Below are 23,299 nucleotides of genomic sequence, written 5' to 3'. Positions count from 1 at the left end.
CAACTGAAATGTGAGCACCGTGAACTATGTGATGAGAAAGAACCAATGTTAAAAATCAAATGATCTGTTAAACCTCCAACTTTTACTTTCAGACATTTTTTACCCTATGTTGATGTAACTCAAACGGTGTCTTTTTTATACATTTGGCTAAATACTCAGTATACCTACCAGAGCTGGACCAGGTTAATTGCATAGGAAGTTTTGTTGTTTTTTTAACTATGTTTACATTTTTTCTTAAATTAATTTTAAAAAAGCATAGTAAAGAGTCTGAGGACAAATTATTCAACTGTTTATCATACATAAGACCGCATGACTATAATACAAAGGGGGTTCTTGTTTTCATTTAACGTTACAATATACACAGCAAGTCCGGACTAGATCTTACAATCTGAACACAGGTATTTAACCTTTTCCATGCTGCTTATGTTTACAATGCACAGAAGTCCTGTAACCAAACTGTGTAGTAAAGCACACAAAACTGGACTGTAACATAACACAGTATGCAGAAGCATTGGATTTTATGGTTTTCTTTATGTAAATATCGGCTTAAAAACTGCTTTCTTTTTTGTGTTTTTTTAAAATTTGTTTTGTTTTGTTTTTTTGGTGCTTGCTAAGATGTGGCAACCAGCTCAGAAAAAAAAAAAAAAAAAATGACCTAACCACACGGCGTCAGCTTCTAGTCCACATTCCTCAACGGCAGTGACTAGTGAGAGCCTTCGGGTATTGCTAGACTCGAGATGATATCCTTTTATTTTCTGTAAACCTTTATGAACTACCAAGTTCAAAAAAAGAATCCACAGGCTTGACATTTAATTACAAAATAAATATGGATTTCCTGATTAACAACAAAAAACGTTTGTGGTTTATAAAAACGATTATTTCCAAGGTTCCATTCACAGTTACATAGTCATAAGCCTTTCTTTTGTCACTATTACATATAAAAACCTGCTTTTGTTCAGAAAAAGTTGACCTAGTCAGCCACGTGGAGTTGACCACTGAAAAGTAACGTGGTGCTCTGCTGAGTTGTTCCGAGCAGGGGTATCGGCAGAGGTAGATTACTGCTTCTTTCCTAGGCTTCTCTCGATCCTGGACAGGTAAATGACTACATCTTCATCCTCCCACGTCAACCGCTCTAAAGGATGACATCCTAAAATTGGTCAATTTAAAATGGGAACACAAATTTAGCGACTGCCAGACTGCGTTACGTTAAGGCAGCATTATCCCCACAGCGAGGCACCTCTCCTACCGGCCTGCTCACTTCAGGACACGCTGAGCTTCTGCTTTACTCCTGCTCCTAATATGGACCTAGCGGTGCAACCAAGGTCTTGCTTTCAAGTGTACAAGTTGGATAATCAGGAATACAAGATTCAACTGCTGGCTCCACAGCTCCTGGATCCAGTGTCCCTTTACCTTCAGAAGCCTGAACACATTTAGAATGTGACAGATGTCATAATCTTGAATTAGATGTCAATCTATTATGTTCAGTACACAGATTGCTGTATATGTATTGGCTATGGATTCAACAACAGTTCCAGTTTTGTTTAAGCAATAGTACAGCCATAATTTTCAACTGACATTTAAAAATGGTCTAGTTACACCTTGTGTCAAAGTGCAGAACTGCTACATTATTGGTTACAGACATCTATGTGCTATAAAAACAGCTTTGGTACAATAAATTATCAAAAAAGAAAATAAATTTTTGTAAAATTCACAGCATAATTGTGAGGCAAAAAAGCAGTCACATAAAATTCTGCATTTTTAAAAATGTTCAGGATGAACAGAAGACATCTTTGTGCAGAAGAAATGGTGGAGATACCACGTGCCGAGAAAAAGCAAAAGTAAGAAGCAGGAAGGGCCAGAGCGGCAGCTACTCCCGTCAAAGCAAACCACCACTTCTGTGACCTTCAACCAAGAACAACGCCAACGGCATGACACACGCAAAGTCACCTTGCAATACCTTACAATTAGTGGGTCACAAAAGTCTATTTGAAAAGAAAGGCCTCTTGAAATACCCATTCTCTGTGTTTTCAGCATTAAGGACTGTCTGCAAAAGCACGTCCACAAGTGATTGCATCTGAAATGGTAGGCTCTTCTGACTTCGAGTCCAAATCCATAAGGCCAAAGGTTATCCCAACGACCACCACTCACACCTCCCCAGGACTGGCCACGACTGACCCGTTGATTGCTTCTCAGTGCACCTTGGTTAGGAGACCAGTCATGTTCCATTCCCATCCTCCCATGGCCTCTACCACGGGAGACCCCCAGGATCCCATGTCACCGCTGCTGTGCTCCTCAGTACGTTCAGATAGGAGAGTTCTGATCCCCGCCACTTAGCATGCTTAATGTGCCTTACAAACGTCAACACAAGCGTCCCTGTCACACGGGTGAAGACGATGTCTGTGTAAGCTGGAGGTCCCTCTTCCTTACAGTACTGCATTTTCCGTGCCCAAGTGTGTTTAGAGGACTTAAAAACCCAAATTTCCCACCCATCCCTACCCAAAACAAAACAATGAAAACGGGGAGGGTGGTGGTGGTGGGAGGGAGAGGAGCAGAAAAAGGAAACAAAACAAAACACCCTCATGGGGCCCGTTATGCAAATTATGTGCAGTGCCTCTTTATGTTAAAATTAGTTGGCAAATGACCAAGACCAACATCTGAACATTAACTTTTGTTGAATAGAAAGACAAAAACCAAACCAAAAAAGAAAAAAAACAAAAACAAAAGCAAAAACCCACTATGACTGGAGGTGGCAAGTTAAATGGGGAGGCAAAAAGAGGATACCTCTGAGCTATCCGTGAAGATGGGTTTGGACATGGCTCTTAAAAACTTCACTGTCCCTTTGCAATCTTTTCAAGTTTAAAAAAGTCAGCTTTGCCCTCTCGTAGCGGTTCACTGTGTTAATCTCCTTCTGGTTCAAGCAGCTTTGCACTTTGTTTTTTGGAAAAAAACACCACTTCTATAAAAACACACAAGAAACAAACTCAAGTTTCAATGTAGTCACGAGCTAGCTACAGGACTCTGTTGCACACAAACTCCTGTCATGGGGGACTCTTCTCTATCAGCCCCTTGCCTCATCGTCAGATGTCCTTCAGTCATGTAATGTGCAGGACCTGTATTAGCAGAAAATTGGTACGTTGGGTGTCCAGCTATGCCAGTCTCTTGGCGGGGATTGGAGTAGACGGTCAAATTAACGTCCATAGCTCCATTCTGTCCAAAGTCCAAGGTATTAGCAGCCACTGGGCGGTTCTGGTAGGCCTGATTGCCTTGATTCCCAGTAGAGGAGGAAGATGTGGAGGAAGAAGTCGTTGAGGAAGACAGGGATGTCATGGAGTGATGACTGTGGCCAACCTCCATGGAATCCTGGGTAGAGGAGCTATTCGTTGGAGAATTGTAGACCCTTGGCCTGGTCCGGTTACCCAAGGCTTGTTGTCCATGGTGATGGTGGTGGTGGTGATGATGGTGGTGGTGATGGGAGCTGTTTCCATGATGATGATGCAATGCATTCTGCTGAGGGGCAACATGAAAGGTTGTTTCTTGAACGGGATGAGTCTCAACAGTGACTTGTGTAGGAGCTTCCGTGCCTGACCAGCCAAGGGGAGCCGGAAACTGCTGACGCACCTATGATGACACATTTTCCAAGGATTATTAAGATTATTCTTATCTTCAATTGCTCCAGCATTTACACTAACAAAGAAGAGGTTTTTGATGCTTTTAACAGACTCTCAGGTTTCTCAGGCCACTCTTTTTCCTTGGAAGTGGTGTAAAAAACAAGGGCTAGCTTTTTCTGTGAAGTATCTCTAAAAAGGATCCTCAATCCAACCTCTTCTACTCACCTCTATCCGCACCATCCAGCTTCAGCTGCTAGACAACGTCCTCCAATGAATGCCCTCATCCTGTCTGTCCTCGCCCTTCTCTAGCACATCCTCCAGAAAGAAGCAGGACTGCCCTTTTAAAGCACAAAGCCAAGCACTTCCAGTCTAAAATCCCTGAGACTTCTACTGTACTTACAAAAGCAATGCTATTTCTTTAATCTTTTTCCTTTTTCTATCCCACCCCTCCTTGGTGCTAGAATCAGGAATTAAACTTGAAGCCTAACACTCTCAATCCATTTTCTTGCTCATGGCTGGTGTTCTACCACTTGGGCCACATCTCGAGTCTAGCATTTTGTTGTTGTTGTTCAACAGGTATCCCTCCCCAGATAGTTCTCTCCAGGTTGGCTTCCACATGCAGTGCAGAGGTAGCACAGCATTACAGGTCTGAGCCACCAGCACCTAGCTTTCCAACCCCTTCTTTCATCACATGGGCCCCAGCTCCATCCTATCTTCTTTTAATTCTTCCACCTGGCCAAGATCTTTAAATGCTTCAGTATGTGTGTCCACTGTTCTCTTCTGCCTGGAATGCTCACTTCTATCTTTGCTTGGATATCACTTTCTTATATTTCAGTTCCAGCGCCTTCCCTAGCCATTTCGCTAATGCTGCTCCAGCCCTGTGTCACTGGATGTACTCAAGCAGTCTGCCCTTCTTATTCCTGCTCTATACTCTCCTTGTATGAGATGTGGCTATGTCCCACATGACCAATGGAGTAAGGATGAGTGTGTGTCACTGCTAGGCTGGCACACAAAATGCCTCCCAAATTCTGCCTTCTGGATGTTGTTCAAGGGGTACTTAGGCCCTACAGGGTGATGAAGCCAATATTTTTATTGCCTGCTCTTCACTGTTACATTTTTTTAAAAAAGACGGGGGCAAAATTCCATAGTAGTCTTCAAGTCTGCACATTGGGGGAGGGTCCTGATGTCAGGACCTGCTTTGCTTAATACACACCCACAAATTTAGTCGTGCTCCATATCACTTTATCCTGTATTTTTCCTTCCATCCTTCCACTGGGAATGAATACAAGGCTCTATCTTGGAAAAATACCCTCAGACCCTTCTCTCTTTTTTCTTTCCTTTGCTCTCATAGAAAATGCTACTTCTAATTTTTATTCATGTTTTGTTGTATTTATTTGTGTCATAAACAAATTGTTGCATTATTTTAAGCACTGAGAAGCTCAAGCCAGAAGCTCATGCCTATAATCCTAGCTGGTTAGAAGACTGAGACCTGAGGATCCAGGTTCAAAGCCACCCTGGACAGAAATGTATGCAAGACTCCCATCTTCAATAGACCAATAAAAAGCTGGAAGTGGAGATATGGCTACAGTGGTAGAACCCCAGCCTTGAGGGAAAAAAAGCTAAGCAAAAGTGCCAGGCTTGAGTTCAAGCCCATTACCGGCACATGCAAGTATGGGCTTGTGTGTACACAGGAGAGATTTTTGTGATGTGGAGACTTTGTCTCCATCATCAGCTATTAACATTTACTCAGTGGTGACATAAGAAACAAATGCTATATCCAAATCTTAAAATGTTACATGAAGGGCCGGGAGTTTGGCCTAGTGGTTAAAGTGCTTGCCTTAGCATGCATGAAGACCCGGGTTCGATTCCTTGGTACCATATACATAGAAAAAAGCCAGAGTGGTGCTGAGGCTCAAGTGGTAGAGCTCTAGCCTTGAGAAAATCCAAGGAGAGTGCTCAGGCCCTGAGCTCAAGCCCAGGACTGGCAAAAAAAAAAAAAAAAAAAAAAAAAAAAAGTTACATGAAATATGTTTGGTCCTAACCTTCCAACTTCAATGTGAGCCTAAAACCTTGGACTGTACTAAAGCATATATAATTGTGTGTGTGTGTGTGTGTGTGTATGGTTGCTCCTCAGTATCAACAAGGGGACTGGCTCCAAGACCCTGTGAAAAAATCACATGAATGTTTTTCTCCTTATGTGTAAAATAAGTGTCATTTATACATATCTATTTAAATAATTTATAGATTACTAATAATACCTAATACAGTAGAAATACTATTAAGAATTAGGGCCAGGAATGTGGCCTAGTGTTGGAGTGCTTGCCTAGCATACACGAAGCACTAGATTCGATTCCTCATACACATGTACAGAAAGAGTCAGAAATGGTGCTGTGGATCAAGTGGTAGATCACTAACCTTGAGAAAACTCAAGGCCAGTGTCCTGGCCCTGATTTTGCTTTTCAAAACAAAAACAAGGGGCCGGGAGTTTGGCCTAGTGGTAGAGTGCTTGCCTAGTATGCATGACACTCTGGGTTTGATTCCTCAGCTCAAGTGGTAGAGCATTGGCCTTGAGGAAAACCCAAGGACAGTGCTCAGGCCCTGAGTTCAAACCCTAGGACTGGCAAAAACAAACAACCCACCACAACAACAAAGAATATACTTGGTTAGGAAATAATGACCAAAAAAAGTCTTCACTCACTACAGAAAAATTTCCCTTTCTAAGCACTTTCAATGTCTATGTGGTGAACCCCATAAATGCAGATCTTAAAACTATGGAGGGCATTGTGTTGTCTGCCTCTCTGCGAAAAAGCTTACTTTATAAATGCAGCATGGCAGAAAATTAGCAACAACAGCTAATAATAACAGTACCATCATGATACTACACTGCAATGAAAGTTATATTAATGTGGTCTCCCTCAAAACACCTTACAGTACTTTCATGTATCCACTAAAGGAAACTATAAGCACTTACAGATTTTCTTTCACATATCTGAATCACCAGCATCATCACCTGTACTTTGGGACTGTTATTAAGAAAATCTGGTAACTGAAAAACAAGCAGTGTGACAGAATCATAGTCACAGACAACTAGATATTTACTGAATGACCAGCAAAGAGGTAGTGTATGCAACACAGAGAAAGCTGGACAAAATGAATGAGCAGGATGGTGTGTGATTCCATCTCACTACTCGTGCACACTCAATTTAAAACAATTATTTCTGCCAGGTGTCAGTGGATCACACTTTTCATTCTAGCACTCAGGAGGCTGGGATCTGAGGATCACAGTACGAAGCCAGACCAGGCTAGAAAATCTTTGACCAAAAAATCAGAGTGCAGCTGTGGCTCAGGTGGAAGAGTGCCAGCCTGAACAAAAAAAGCTAAGCCCCCAGGCCCTAAGTTCAAGCCCCAGTACTGGCAAAAACAACAAAATCTGCACAATTGCTTCTGGAATTTTCCATTTTAATATTTTCAGGACACAGATGATTGGTAACAACAAAACAGCAAACCACAGATAAAATGAAGCTGTAACGTTTTCAGCAGAAAAAAAAAAGTATGGGGCAGAGGGGAGAATGGCGGGAGTATGGGTACAGTGCCTTGCCACATGCTAATAAGCAAGTGTCCGCATAGTCCTCTCCCTACAGGTGTGTGTGTGTGTGTGTGTGTGTGTGTGTGTGTGTGTGTGTGTGTGTGTGTGTGTGTGTGTGTGTGTGTGTGTGTGTGCGCGCGCGCGCGCGTGTGCAGGTGTAAATGTTTATGCACACATGCAAATACAGACATGCCAACACTAGGGTTTGAATTCAGGACCTTGAGTAGTTAGCACTTTAGCTCAAGTCTGGCACTTTTTAACATGAGCCACACCTCCACTTCTGGCTCTTTGGTGGTTAATTTGAGGTAAGTCTCAAGGACTCTGCTGCCTCCGTTGGCTTTGAACTGGGATACTCAGATCTTAACCTCTGAGTAGTGGGATTACAGACATGAACAACTGGTATATAGCTCATGATGGTTGGTAAATAATGACACTATATGTCTCTGAGGAATTGAAGAAGCCTATGGGAGATAATTTGATAATAGTTACAACTATTATCCATGACAACTCATCTCACTTTAGGATTCAGCAATTTTACTTCAAATTGCCTACAGAAATTTATATGGACAAACTACATGGGCAAATGAAATACTAGTAATTTTGTTATCTTTTCTGGAAGTATTTTATGAAGGTGCAAGTACATACAAGTTTTCTCTGTATACTGCATCTTATGTACAGTACCACCCCTACACATTTTTAAGTCTTGGTTTTCCTACAAGTTTAGCATGTCATTTGCAGCTCTTTCTATGAGTTCATAGAAAGCCTTTACTTAGGCACTATTCCACTAGCTCCTTATATATTCAATATAGATTGTTTCCAATGTTGAATCGGGGTCAGTTTTCTGGCTTGAACTCAGGGCCCAGGTGCTGTCCTTGAGCTCCTTCACTCAAGGCTAGCACTCTAGCACTTTCAGCCACAGCAACACTTCTGGTTTTCTAATGATTAATGGGAGATAAAAATCTCACAGATTTTCATGTCCGGGTTGGCTTGGAACCATGATCCTCAGATCTCAGCCTCCTGAGTAGCTAGGATTACAGGTGTGAGCCACTGGCACCAGGCTTGTATTTTACCTTTCTTTTAAAGATCTGATTACATCAACTACCATAATTTAAATTAACATGTTGGCAGTGGTTCTATGCTTGTACTCTAACTACTTAAGGGTACTGAAGCAGAAAGGACTATGAGTTGAACATCAAATCAGCAAAACCCCATCTCAACAAATAAAAATTAAATAAAGGATTTGAGGCAAATATTGACTTTGATAAAAAATTCTAGGAAGATTTTGTTTGTTTTGCTTTGGTTTTTGCCCGTCCTGGGCAGTATCTCTAAGCTGCTTTTTGTTCAAGGCTAGCACTACATAACACTACAGCTTCTCTTTCCAGTCCCCAGGTTGGCTTTGAATCCTGTAGCTAGGATTTATGGGTATGAGCCCTAAGCACTAGGCAATAGGTGCTTTTTTTTATGTATTTACAGAATTTAATATATCTGGAAGAGTGAAAGGAAGATGAAAGAATTTGAAGCATATAGTAGTGGCAAAGAAAAGTGGGAAGAAGAAAAAACTACTTTCTACCCAGGTAACAGTCAATTCAAGTAGAGAAATTAGGATTAGGAAGGAGAATGGTGAAGACACTAAGACTGCAAAAGTTGAGTAAGTGCAATATGAGAAGAACGTAAGTACAGAGCTCAAGCATGGTCCAACTGGGCACCAGTGGCTCATGCCTGTGATCCTAGCTACTCAGGAGGCTGAGATCTGAGGATCATGACTTGGAGTAAGCCCAGGCAGTCCACCAGACTCTTATCTTTAACTAACCACCGAAGAGCTACAAGTAAAGGTATGGCTCAAGTAGGAGAACACTAACGTTGAGTGCTCAGGAAGGGCCGGGAGTTTGGCCTAGTGCTAGAGTACTTGCCTAGCATGCATGAAGACCCAGGTATGATTCCTTGGTACCACATAAATAGAAAAAGCTGGAAGTGGTGCTGAGGCTCAAGTGGTAGAGCTCTAGCCTTGAGAAAGCCCAAGGACAGTGCTCAGGCCCTGAGTTCAAGCCCCTCGACTGGGAGAAAAAAAAAAAAAGCTCAGGGATAGTGCCTAGGCCCAGAGTTCAAATCCCAGGACTGGTACCAAAAAATAGATGGGGGGAGGGAGTCTAAGTAAGGATAAAATTATGAAATCACTGCCACCTTGATGAGTTCTAAATTTTAGCTTTGGGTACAAGGAAAAGACAAATCTAGTTGAAAGTAGGGCCAATGGCAAAATGAGATTGGTTAGTGGCTCTCACCACTGCAGAAGAAGCAGAGTGCTGACAGGTGAAGGAACAGGGCTCTGAAAGGCCAGGCACAACATTCTTCACCACAGAGCAGGTTACAGAGAGTGGTCACAAGATAGCCAAGTGGAGAGAATAAAAACACATTCCAGATGCTGAAAATGCAGCACAGCAAATTCCAAGATGCTCTCCAGAGCTCCAAATCATGACAGGCAAAGGAGTGGATTTAGGACTATTTTTACAAGAAACACATGAAAAAATAACAGAAGAGTTAGGCTAGCAGTGAAACTCATATCTACTGTTGAGACTCCTGAAGTGATATTTATGGTAACTAATTAGAAAGAAAGGCATTGGGCACAAGAGTGATTCAGTGAGATAAAGATTCTGGAAGGCCTGGTATAAGAAGGATAAGTAAAGCCACTGGAAAAAGTGGGAAAACAAGCCAGGAAGGATGCAGGACAGGTGTCATTCTCTAAGCACTCAAGTTTTACAGTAGGCAGAGAGACGCACCTGAAATAAGAGATAGGGAAGAGAAGGCTAGAGAAGAATGGGAACAGAGAAGCATGCTACCAAGGAAACGAGGCGAGCGTTTCAGTGGCTGGGGATAGGAATGAAGAGGAAGAGCACTACAGTGCCAGTGGTACTGGCAGTGGGAATGGAGGCAGGAAGCTAAGTGGAGTGAGCTCAAGACTTCTTACAGAGAGAAGGGGAGGAGAGCCCAGGTGGCAGAAGCACAGAATGAGAAAGATGAGGGTCAAGGGAAGAGAAAGGTCAGGAGAGTTCCTAGAAGACAGTGCCCTCATGGGTCTGGCCTTCAACAAGAAGCAACATACTTCATTCTGATAAAAAGAGGATAGGAGGACAAAAGGCAAGACCACATTTTTAAAGTGAGGGGGAGGAGGCGCTGCAGAAAAGAAGAGGTCCAAGGAGTCAATGGAGGGTGGAGTTTAGGTTCGGAGACATGGTTCAAACGATAAAGCATCAGCTGTGAGCAAAAGGCCCACTTAGATTGCAAGGCCCTAAGTTCAAGACCAGGTACATTCAAAAAAGAGAGTATAGAGAGATTTACATTTACTGAAGACTAAGACAGATGGAGTGACTTGAAGACAGTGTACCTGCCCTGCCCAGTAGAGGGGGTGAACGTGCATGCACGGACAGGGATGACAAGGTCACCGGTTCGATTCTCTGCAGCAGCAGTGAGCTAGCATAGTCTCGGGTTACTGTAGCTACTGGGTGACAGACCTGTCTCCATAATGTAGCACACAGCATGAACTAACAATAATCCATACTAATGAAACATCCTTACTATATGCTTCACATTAATTTTAAACATTACTTACCTGGATTCTTTTATAAGTTCAAAATACAAAACAACAGAGGGTAAAAAATCCAAATAAACACAGATTCGGATACCAGGACTTTTAAGGATAAAAGACAGGGAGAGGCAGGATGAACTAAGGTGACAGCCCAGATAAACTGAACTCTCAGTTCCTGTGGCAAAATGAGAGATTGAAACTATGTAAAGCTTAAGGGGTAGTGGATCATTCCTGTAATCCTGGCTCATACCTACAACAGCAGCTAACTAAGAAGCTGAGATTCAGAGCTTTGTAGTTCCAGGCTAGCCTGTTCAGAAACATTAACAGAACACTCCAACTAATAGCTGGCTACAGTGGTATATATGATCACCCAAAGCTTCACAGAATGCTGAGATCAGCATGATTCAGGCAGCTTTGTGAGACTCCACTGCCACAGAGGGAAGACAGTGGTACATACCTGTCATCTCAAGTACAGGAAGCTTACAGTACCATAACTTCAATTTAGGCACACACCTCAAGGGGTTGTTCGACCCTATCCTAAAAATAACCAGGGAAAAACTGCTAGCAAACCAGTCTGGCAAGGAGAGGTCTGAGGTCAAACGCTAGTGGCTCAAGTGGTTAAAAACCCAACTAGCAATCATGAGGCCCTGAGTTCAAATGAAGATAGGTAGAGGCGGAAACAGAGAGTGACACACAATGCTCAAAAAGTTGCAGTGGTAAATGATGTACATAGTACAGGGAGAAAATGTTTCAAATAATGACTGACACATACTAAATAAATGTCAGCCCCTTTTAGGTCCATACACTTATTAGACAGGGAGAAGTTGCTTTTCTGAGAAGTCAGGTCACTGTGAATGAATGATGTGTCCATTCCGAGGCCATGGGCAATGTGTCTGCACAAGCTCACCTGGGGACTATGAGTCTCACAGTCCATGGCCTGGACGGCAGCCGTGAAGTGCCCTCCGCTGTGCCGATGCTGGTGCGTGGGGTCCGACCTGGCTCTCCCGCTGTTGCTCGTCCCTGAAGATCCACCTGCAACAGCACAACAAAAGGTAACTTGTGAGTGTCAGGTCAGCCCTGCTCAAGCTGTTACTCAGAACAAGTCCACATAGTAAACTCGAAAGGACTGTCCTCTCACATCAACACTACACTAATAACAACAGGTTTAGTGAGGGAAAGACTTAAGAATGTGTGGAAAAATAATTCTATTTCAAAAATTGGTTTCCAAGCCAGGCACGGTCATTCATGCCTGCAATCCTGGCTACTCTGGAGACTGAGATCTGAGAATCAAGGTTCAAAGCCAGCCCAGGCACAAAAGGACCTGAGACTCTTATCTCTCCAATTAACTTCTAGAAAATGGGAAGCAGGCTTGGCTCAAGGGTAGGACGGTGAAATTCAAGTCCCATGACCCACCAAAAAAATCCAACTACTGCATGCAGTCCTAAATACAAAGAATAGCTAACAGTTGCCCTCTCCAGGACCCAGGATGGGAGGCTGAGCCTGTCAAGTATTGACAATGTCATAAACAATTTTTTTTTGGGGGGGGGGGTGCCAGTGCCAGGCCTTGAGCTCAGCACCACTTCCGGCTTTTTTCTATGTACGTGGTGCTGAGGAATCCAACCTGGGTCTTAGTGCATGCTAAGCAAACACTCCACCACTGGGCCAAACTCCCAGCCCCTATAAGCATTTGAAAAGAAAACTACCAAGCACATATAGACCTCTGGCACGGAGTACAGACCTGAGCTGGACGATGTGCTGGAGGTGGTGCCTGAAGACTGGGACTGCTCCATGGCAGGGCTCGTGGATACACTGTTGCTTGTATTTGTGCCTTCATCAGCTGTTTTCTTGAAAAAGCTGTGCTGCAGGCCATAATAAGGTTGAATCCGAGTTTTGGGGTCATAATCAAGCATCCTTAAAATGAGGTCTTTGAACTTCAAGTAGTCAGCCACTGTATGACCCGACTCCCCAGCACGTCGCCCACCAGGCCCTCCTGTTTCTACTCCAAGAATATTATGAAGTTTTCGGGTTCCTGGTGGTTTGTACTCCTGGAAGAGAAGAAACATCAGAGACTTCCTCTTAGCTTTCTGAAATATGTAACAACGTACACAATTTAACCCCAAATGTTCTAGTTTTTATACATGGATTCCTTTATTTAAAAGGGAACTTTATAGGCTTAAATCCTCTGCCTATTTACACAGTATTATTTGAATGCAATGTGACCAAAGAAATTCAACATAAATTTCATAATCCAAATTGACTATGAAGTTAAGATAGAGCAGGGGTGGGCAAACTAAGGAATGACCCAGAGCCTACTTTTGTATGGATCCAACTAGAAATATATATTCTCTTTCCAAGATTATAAAAACAAACAAAACACAAGCAGCAAATAAGGTGTGTGGCAGAGGTCCACATATCAGATCCGCTGACACCTCTCCAGAAGAGAGGTACTGAGTCTAGCTGTGCTACTACGTCTTAGAACGTGCTGTGCTGCTTCCCTCAAGGTGGCTCCAAGTAAGTTCTACGAGAAGAATCTGCTCACGGGACACACGGTTCACAAAATGTTTCAGAACAAACTGCTTTTAACATCTGTTGGGACTTTCCTAAAAATGCCTTGGATTATAATTCTGTAGCTCTCAAAGTATTTTTCTTTTTTTTGTTGTTGTTGGTTGTGGGACTTGAACTCTGGGCCTAGGTGTTGTCCCTAAGCTCTTCCAGCTCAAGGCTACTGACCTATACCTTGAGCCATAACGCCACTTCTGGTTTTCTGGTGGTTAATTGGAGATAAGAGTACCCTGGACTTTCATGCCCCGGCTGGCCTTGATTACAGGCATAAGCCACCTCACCCAGCTCAAAATCTTTTCTATTCAGAATAGTAACATTGGATTTCTTTCCAATTACAATGGAGAAATTTATTAGGTGGCTGTTACCACTCTAAAAGCAAAAAGCAAAATGAAACAACAACAAACAAACTTGCCAGTGCCTCCTGTCTATAATCTTCCTAAGACTAAGATTTGGAGGGCTCCATTTGAAGCCAGTCCACAGTTTTTAAGACCTCTTCCCTCAAGCAAGAATGTGACCCAGTAATGGATATGTATTACCCCATGCTTTATTATAACGACTTTTTAGGCCTACTAAGCCTAAAATAGACATAACACTATCCATTTGTGTGCCCCCAGCCAGAAGTAAGACACATGTCAAAAATAACCAGCACCAAAAAGAGCTGGAAGCCTGGATCTTCTAACAGCTACTCAGGAAGCTCAGTTGTAAGGACTGAGAATCAAAGCCAGTGCAGACGGAAAAGTCCATGAGATTCTTTCTAATATCCAACTAAAAGTAGCAAAAGAAAAAAAGCTGGAAAACAAGAGCTATATAATGTATGCTTGTTGTTCTAAATGTACTATGTTATTTCTCATCTCTTTTGTTGTTCCTTGGTTATTCGCATATTGTTACAGTATCTTACCTAGTTATCTAGTATACTATATATGCGTGTATTTGTTTATTTGAAATAGGAAAGGGAGGGAGAAACAGAGGAGGGGAAGAGAAGGAAATGGGGACAAAAACATGAGAAGGAATATAAATGTTTGTGAAGTAATGTACCTTCTATCTGGCGAATATAACTGTAACATTTCTATTAATTACATTTTTTTTAAAAGAGAGATTTAAAAAAACAAAGAAAAAAAAACTGGAAGTAGAGATGTGGCTCAGGTGATAGAATACAGCCTTGAGCAAAGAAAAACTAAGTGAGAGCACAGGCCTCAAGTTCAAGCCCAAATCCGAGTGTGAGCATATGTACATGCACACATACACAGAAAAAGAAAAGTAAGCCACTAGAAAACTAGAGATTCAAATCATTGCTTTTATAAAACCATCAGAGCTGAAGTCTCATAAAAATGAGAACGGACTGAATTCTAGAAAATGAAAAGCCTCTTTAGGATTTTCTTCCTCTGTGCCAAGTATCGAAGCCAGTGAGTGCTCATGCTAGGCAAGCCACTTTCCACTAAAACCACATCCTCACGAACAGCCTCTCCACAGAGGGAGGAGACTAGTACAAGAAGTAGGCAAGTCACTGGCGGGGGCAATCCAAACCAGCTATGACCCAATTTCTGATAGCCACATGGGGACAGACAAGAGGGAAGGGGAAGCGCCTGGAGAGTTAGGTGTGCGATGGTCAGTTAGGCAGTAATATGGACATGCGCCCACTAACTTGCTTAGGCGAATGTCACTAATGGTCTAGCTATGAAAATTTCTGAAATTTAAAATGTAAACATTATATGTGACAAGACAGGAATTTCAGAAAAGAAAATACTATTTTAGGGGCTGGGAGTTTGGCCTAGTGGTTAAAGTGCTTGCCTAGCATGCATGAAGACCCAGGGTCGATCCTTGGTCCCCCACATACATAGCAAAAAGCCGGGAGTGGTGCTGAGGCTCAAGTGGTAGAGTGCTAGCCTTGAGAAAGTCCAAGGACAGTGCTCAAGCCCTGAGCTCAAGCCAGGACTGGCACAAAAAAAAAAAAAAAAAAAAAAATAAAGAAAAAAAAATACTATTTTAAAAATAAGGATGCAGGGGTCAGGACTTTGTCCAAGTGGTAGAGTGCTTGCCTAGCACACACAAAGACGCCAGTTTAATTCCTCATTACCACATACATAGAAAAGCCAGAAGTGGTGCTGTGGCTCAAGTGGTAGAGCTCTAGTCTTGAGAAAGCCCAAGGACAGTGCTCAGGCCCTGAGTTCAAACCCCAGGACTGGCAAAAAAAAAAAAAAAAAATGGTGGCGCTGTGGCTTCAGGGGTAGGGAGGTAGCCTTGAACTGAAGAGCTCCAAGCCCGCCTGCTCCCTACCCCCGCAAAAAACAAGGATACAGAAGTAATGAAAGCACCACATGCAACTGAAGAAACTACCAAACAGTTTTGCTTTATCTTGCTTTGTGCCAGTCCTGGGACTTGAACTCAAGGGCTTGGAACTGTCCCGAGCTTTTGTGCACAAGGCTAGTTCCCCATCACTTTGTGCCATAGCGCCATTACTGTCTGTCTTTATTAGTTTCCTATCTGGGCTGTCTTTGAGCCAGGGCCTCAGATCTTAGTTCCCGAGCACCTGATGCTTGGTCCTATTTAATAGCTGCACATGAGGCTCAGAATAAGAGGGAAAACGAAAAACAACAAGGCGCAGATGAGCAAAGAAACAACAGAAGGCCAGGTTCCATGGAAGAGTAAGCATGTCTCACAAGGCTGAGACCCGAAGACTGAGAACATGTTCAAGGAGAAACAGTAAGTCCATCTCAAAAACAAAAACAAACAGAACACCCCACAAAACAAAGGATGAAATCAATGAACCAAACAGATTCCTGGACAAGAGGCTTTTTAACACTGAGAGCTGAAGAAACAGCTGAACAAGCTCTTCAAAAGATAATGAGAGTTTAAAAAAAAAAAGATGAACAAGATAAGATGAATCTACAGATTCACTTCAATGAATTCTAAGGAGGATAATACATAAGAAGGCAATATATAAATACATAATAATCAAACTGCACACATATCAAAGATAAAACACTAAAATCAACTTGGAGATAAAACATTACAGAGAGAGAAACAATGCTAAAAATAGCTCCTGAAGGGCTGGAATGTAGCTCAGTGGCAAAGTGCTTGCCTAGCAAGTGCAACGTCCTCCTGGGTTCAATCCCCAGTACCAAAAAAGAAAAAAGTTCAAAATAAAAAATAAAAATAGCTTCTGATCTCCAGTTAACAATTTAATGCAAGGCTGGGATGGTATGGGGAGGGGGGGGGGCTTGTGGCTAAAGGTAGAAAGCCTGAGTAGAAAGAACAAGGTCCTGAGTTCAAATTTCAGTTCCAGAAAGAAGATGATGAAGAAGGAAGAGGAGGAGGAGAGTGAGGGGGAGGCAGAGGCATGCTTGCTTTTCAAAGATGGCTGAATTTGTCAGAACTCATTAACTAAAAAAATAAAAATAGGCCGGGAATTTGGCCTAGTGGTTAAAGTGCTTGCCTAGCATGCACGAAGACCTGGGTTTGATTCCTTGGTATCACATATATAGAAAAAGCCGGAAGTGGTGCTGAGGCTCAAGTGGTAGAGTTCTAGCCTTAAGAAATTCCAAGGACAGTGCTCAGGCCCTGAGCTCAAGCCCAGGAATGGCAAAAAAATAAATAAATAAAATACAATAAAATAAATAAAAATAAAAATGGAAAGCTCTTCAGGCTGAAGGGAAATAGAACCAATCATAAGCCTGGAAAATCAGAGGATTCAAATGAAGAATAGCAGGCAGGACAAATAAAAGGGTATATATATTATATATACTTAATCTTAGTATTATCATTATCTCTTTTTATTTTAAAATGTCTTTAAAGGCTTATTAAACAACTGATAATGTGTTTGGAGGTTTTTAGTATGTGAAATACAGAAGTGGGCAAGAAGAAGGGAGAAGCTCAGTGTCATCTGGCTCATCACACATCATCTGAAGGTAAATTGATGTAAAAGGTGAATATTAACACTTAAAATTGTAAATCAAAGAACTAGTAGCATGAAATAAAGTACCAAAAAGTACTCAATAAATCCAAAATGGAGACAAGACAACAAAACATATTGAAAATAATACACCAACAAGACAAATCTTTCAAAGCTTTCAATATTGAGCTCAATACTCATTTATAAAGGACAGTTATCAAACTAACTTAAAAAGCATTTCTTAACAGGCACCAGTAGCTCAGGCCTGTAATCCTAGCTACTCAGGATTACAGTAAGAAGCCAGCCCAGGCTGGACTAAAGTGGTAGAGGACTAGTCTTGAGCAAAAGAGCTAAAGGACATCAACAAGCACCCCTGACCTCAAGCTCCAGTAGTTGCACCAAACAAACAACAACAAAAAAAGGTAAAATATTTACATCATAAAACACTACTAAGACTAGGAGGAGTTTGTCCTTATGGTAGAGTGCTTGCCTACCATGCACAAAGAGCCAGGTTTGACTCTCTGGTACCATATACATAGAAAAAGCTAGAAGTGGTGCTGTGGCTCATGGTAGAGCTCTATTCTTGAGAAAGCCCAAAGACAGTGTTCAGGCCCTGGGTTCAAGCCCTAGGCCTGAAAAAAAAAATGCTATTAAGAAACAATGTATGAGCACAGCACAGTGGCTCACACCTGTAATCCTAGCTACTCAAGAGGCTCACATCTGAGCATCGAAGTTCAAGGCCCGCCCTGGGACTAAAAAGCCTGTAAGACTCTTATCACTAATTAACCACCAGAAAACTGGAAGTGGTGCTGTGGCTCAAGGGGTAGGGTGATAGCCTTGGGCTGAAGAGCTCAGGGACAGTGCCAGGCCCATAGTCCAAGCCCCATGATCAGGGGGAAAAAAAGGGAACAACATATAACTTTAATAATTTCAAAGGAAATTTAAAGACAGACAAAAGGAGAATAATTCATAATGGTAAAAATGTCAATTATCAGAAACCATATAATATTATGTGGGTATACAACTTCAAGTAACTGAAACAAGCCAAAAATGACCTCTGAAGGTTAATGCTTGTCCTGTTATTGACAAGTACGCACACAAAAACAGAAGCAAATATATACACACACACCTCATACATAATATAAAAAAAACTATGAGCAACCGACCTATACATGATATTTGCAGACCATTACAATGAACATAAGTATAATTTCTGTCAAATATTTGTGAAGTGGCCACCAAAACAGTCTAGTACACAAAACAAATTCCAGAGAATTTTAAGTGCGAAAAATTATGTTTCACAATTATACTCAGCTAGGTCACTATAAGAACTCAAATATTTTGAAGTTATATAACAAATTTCTAAGTAATTATAGATTAAAGAAACTATCAGAAGAAGTTAAAGAGAATATCTAAATGAAAGATATTAAAATGTGGTATAATTTGCAATTAGCAAATGCAGTGATTAGAGGAAAATTTATTCTGTAAATTCAGAAAGTCCTAAATAAGTAATCCAGGCTTCGACATTAAGATGTTAGAAAAACTGTAAAGTTAAGCCAGAAAGTAAAAAAACACAATATAGGGCAGGAATCAACCAAACAGGAACCAGATAGTACATGACCAAAAGTTGGTATCTCAAAACATAAACGGAGGTTAGGTCCCCACAGCTGAGCAGAAGTGAATTTAAGGAGCATCCTCTTCAGTTCACTGAAAATGACACCTGGTGGCAGCACCACTAAAACGTGGGGATAAAACTACAATCACAAGGTGAGATGTGGGTGCACTGTATCCGACCATCTCCTTGTGCATTCTACTCAACATTCACCCAGTAGTAAGGACAGCTCAACTGCAATTTTTACACACATAAAACAAAACTGCCATTAAACTAACAGTTTGGCTATGTGAAAAGTCCTTAGGAGAAAATTACCAAAGAAAATCTAACTTTTCTAAAGTCTCATTTGGAAATTTTTTTTGGGGGGAAGGGGCCCTGTAACTAGATCAATAAGCAAGTAATCAAATCTATTAAAAAGATCCTAGTCAGTTCATATGTCCTTGAAAACCATAATAGTTTGAGCTCGAAATCACATTACACATTTCACCAAAGAACTTTACAAAGTAAATCATTTACTTTATTTATGACTTATTCTATTCACAGCTGAAATTATTTACTCTGACTTCACTGTAGTTCCAAGATGTGATTTTAGGCAAATATTTAAGCCTTTTTGCTGTTGTTGGTTTTATTTTTTTAATGACGCCATAAAGAGAACCCTGATGATTAAAGCAAACACTAGTCCATATATTCCAGTTAAATTATACTCAACTTTTTTTTTTGGAGGGGGGGTCAGTCCTGGGGCTTGAACTCAGGACCTGGGCACTGTCCTCGTATACTTTTTGCTCAAGGTAAGTGCTGTGCCACTTGAGCCATAGTTCCACTTCTGGCCTTTTCTATGTATGTGGTATGGGGAAATTGAACCCAGGGCTACATGTGTGCTAGGTGAGCACAATACTACTAGGTCATGCTCCTGGCCCATTAAATTCAACTTTTGAACAAACCACCTTCTTAAATTATCAATGAACTAATTCACTCTAACAATGATTCCCAGTAAATTCAAAAAGGCGATTTATTAAAAAAAAAATACAACAGATCTAATGTAGAAATGCAGCGAAAGAAGGGAGGGAGGGGGAGGGAGGGGGAAAGGAAGGGGGAAGGAAGAAGAATATGAGGAGGGGGGAAGAAAATAGGGAGGGAGGGATGGAGGGCCAGCCACAAAAAAAATCCATATTTTACCCGTTTTCCATCTTTGGTCTTCTTCAAGTTCCAAGTGCCATCTGGCAATTTCTCAAAGAACTTTCTTGCTTTTGGTGCTTGGTCAAGAATATGAGCAGGTGGAATGCCCAGAACTTCCACTATTTTATTCATCTGGTCTACCTGTATTAAAAACAAAAATGAAGTTTGTAATTTCTTCTGTATATCCCTTTCTAATCAGTTAATTCATAAATAAGTAAATATAGTAATTACAGAAAGACGTACCTCCATTCTACTGAGCCCAAACACTTCAGAGACAATTCACAAATAAAGTATAAATCTACACTGTGCCAGATTGTCCTAGATATGGAGTTCTTGGAAAGTTTGTCTGCCTTTTAATCACTAGCCATATTACAAGCTTACTAAAATGTAGACCTAATTAAAGTATTTTTTGAAGCACAAACTAATTTACTCATATACTAAGTACCTACTTAAATTTCCAGAAACCATGCTTTGTAATAAAATATAGCAGTTAACAGCTGTCAAAAAAAACCTTTTATAGGGGTCAGGTGTTTGGCCTAGTGGTAAAGTGCTTGCCTAGCATGCACAAAGACCCAGGTTCAATTCTTCAGAACCACATACATAGAAAAAAGCCAGAAGTGATGCTATGGCTCAAGTGGTAGAGTGTTAGCCTTGAGAAAACCCAAGGACAGTGCTCAGGCCCTCAGCCCAAGCCCAGGACTGGCAAAAACAAACAAACAAAAAAAACATTTATAGTCATGCATAGTGCCTCATGCTTGTAATCTTAGCTACTTGAAAGAGGAGACTTGGAAGTTAACAAGATCAACAGAAGTTCATGTACCAAAGAATCCAACCTGATCTTCATGCATGGCTCCTAAAGAAGTTCAATGAACAGAAACTGGGTGTGGTGCCGTCTGCCTGTCGCCATCCCAGTTACATGGGAAGAAGTAGGATTGTGGCTGGTATTGACCCATATATTGGCCCTATTTGAAAAGTAACTAAAGCAAAAAGGGCTGGAGATGTGGCTCAGGTGGTAGAAGCCCAGAATAGTAAGCTCCAGACTTAAGAGTTCAAATTCTAGAAGTTTAAAAAAGAAAAAAAAAATACTTTTACAAGTTTAAGAAGACATTCCTCAGTTATCTTTGGGGGATTGGTTCTAGGCTCATGAACAGCACTTCCCAATACCAAATTCCAAGGATATTCAAAGTCCTCATAAGAAATGACAGTATTTGCAAACACTTTAAATCACATATTATAAATAGCATATTTATAATTCCTAGTGTAACTGTAAATGCTATAAAAAATAATCACTGCATTTTCTTTAAAAAAATCATTTGATACACATGTACTTTTTTCCATATATTTAGACCTGCAGTTGGTTGAATCCAAAAACATGGTATCTGCAGCTACAGAGACTACAGTAATTAAATACTTTCTATCAGATCAGGGCTAAAAAGTATAGAGGAAATTAAAATGGGGAGGAAAAAGGGACATGGCAACTAAATTTAAAATGGTGTTGTGAAAGGTGGTAACATTTGGGCACCGAATTAAGAGTCATAGGAAGAAGCCAGGGGATAACTGTAAAACACTATCTTAGGCACAAAAAGAAACACATACACAGGGCCTGGAATAGGTCTAGGGTTGACTTTTTTTTGGGAGGGGGACAGTCCTAGGCTTGAGCTCCTTGGACTTTCTCAAGGCTAGAGCTCTACCACTTGAGCCTCAGCACCAATTCCAGCTTTTTTTTTTTTTCCCTATGTATGTGGTATCAAGGAATCAATCCTGGGTCTTTGTGCGTGCTAGGCAAGTACTCTACCCCTAGGCCAAACTCCTGGCCCTACAGTTGGCAATTTTAAAGGACAATTTAAGTTTGTGGTCACCAGTAAGGAAGAGAAAGACAAGAGATGTTGCAGAGAAACCTGCAGTGGAGTGGGTAATGATTTTGGCTTTGACAAAGTAGAGGCAGGACGCTACCAAGTTGCAAACTATCCTAACAATGTTTTAGATCAAGAAAAGAGTATTTCACAGAACAATATTACTTATATTAAATGCAATCCTTGCTGTCAAAGAATGCTCACTAGGTAAGGATAAATTATGAAAAAGGATGGAGGCCAAGCCTGATTGTACACCTGTAGTTTCAACAACAATGGGCAATTCACTTGTGCCCAGACATTTCAGATCAATCTGAACAATGAAGTGAGACCACATTAAAAAAAAAAGATAAGTATCTTTAGTTTTTTTTCAATTATAAATGAAAATTATGATCGATATCTGGTTGGGCTATAGGAATGACTCAAGTAGAGCATCTGCCTTGCAAGTACAAGGTCCAGAGGTCAAACTTCAACAGATGAATCAATATCTATGATAGCCTATTTTTCTTTTAAGAAAACAACAACAAATATTGGCAAGGTAGTGTACACTCTTAGCTACCACAGGAGGCTGAGGTCAGGAGGGCCAAGGTTCCAAGCCACCTGAAGAAGAAAGGCTATACAACCCCATGTTAATGGAAAAGCCTGGGCACAGTAGTGTACACTGTAAACAAAGACAAGCAGTTTCATGGTCAAACACATGCCCAAGCAGGAAGTAAAACAACCAGGCAAAAAAAGAAAAAAAGGTGGGGGGGAGGGGGAGGACTGCGTGGGAGTTTGGCTTAGCATACCTGAAGACCCAGGATTGATTCCTTAGTATCATGCGTAGAAAAAAGCCAGAAGTGGTGCTGAGGCTCAAGTGGTAGAGCTCTAGCCTTGAGAAAGTCCAAGGACAGTGCTCAGGCCCTGAGCTCAAGCCCAGGACTAGCAAAAAAAAAAGGGGGGGAGGGCGCTAGAGATGTGGCTCAGCAGTAGAACCTGCTAAACAAGTGTGAAGTTCTAATTCTAATCCCCTAATATCCCACTACCCCCCCCAAAAAAAAAAAAATCCACAAGCAGACAGCGTTAAAACAATAGCTTGAGGAATCGTCTTTGCTCTCCCAGCCACTGCTTCTCATCCACCTCCAAACTCTCACGAACAACCAAGGGAAAAAAACCAATGATCTGAAGATTGGCACAGCCTTGATAACCTGAAAACTCTCTAATTTCAGCTTTTCCTAAATTATTATGACTGTGTTATCTGCTAACACAATTACAGTCCAAAAATTTATGTTTGCATCATTTTTCAGGTGGCCTCATTCTTTTGTCATCATTTACTTTAGCCTCTGTTAATATACTTAAAACCTGTATAACGTAACATATACAAACACACTTAAAACTTTCCAGTCTAATTCACTGCTCTCTTTTATGAACAGATCAATATATCTTAATTACCATCA

At 41.2% G+C, this 23,299-nt stretch overlaps 1 protein-coding gene across 5 annotated transcripts in view; it reads right to left on the bottom strand.

The window, feature by feature from the left end:
- Positions 1 to 266: 266 nt before the first annotated feature.
- Positions 267 to 23,299, bottom strand: part of Dyrk1a (dual specificity tyrosine phosphorylation regulated kinase 1A) — a 130,443-nt gene continuing 107,410 nt past the window's right edge. For 3 of the 5 annotated variants that reach the window (XM_090349285.1, XM_090349279.1, XM_090349298.1), the window contains exons 9-12: positions 20,014 to 20,154; positions 12,513 to 12,819; positions 11,682 to 11,806; positions 267 to 3,618 (exon numbers count right to left, since the gene is read on the bottom strand). In XM_090349285.1, the coding sequence (XP_090205411.1) occupies positions 2,998 to 3,618; positions 11,682 to 11,806; positions 12,513 to 12,819; positions 20,014 to 20,154 (1,194 nt within the window). In that variant the 3' untranslated portion in view covers positions 267 to 2,997. The remainder of the gene's footprint in view (positions 3,619 to 11,681; positions 11,807 to 12,512; positions 12,820 to 20,013; positions 20,155 to 23,299) is intronic. The other 2 variants (XR_016538165.1, XR_016538166.1) reach the window with 2 other exon arrangements.

Source organism: Megascapheus bottae, chromosome 1 (assembly GCF_031878675.1).
Source record: "Megascapheus bottae isolate mThoBot1 chromosome 1, mThoBot2.hap1, whole genome shotgun sequence".
Taxonomy (NCBI): Eukaryota; Metazoa; Chordata; class Mammalia; order Rodentia; family Geomyidae; genus Megascapheus; species Megascapheus bottae.
The sequence above is the reverse complement of the archived record's forward strand: the minus strand, read 5'-3'. Positions and strand labels throughout refer to the sequence as shown.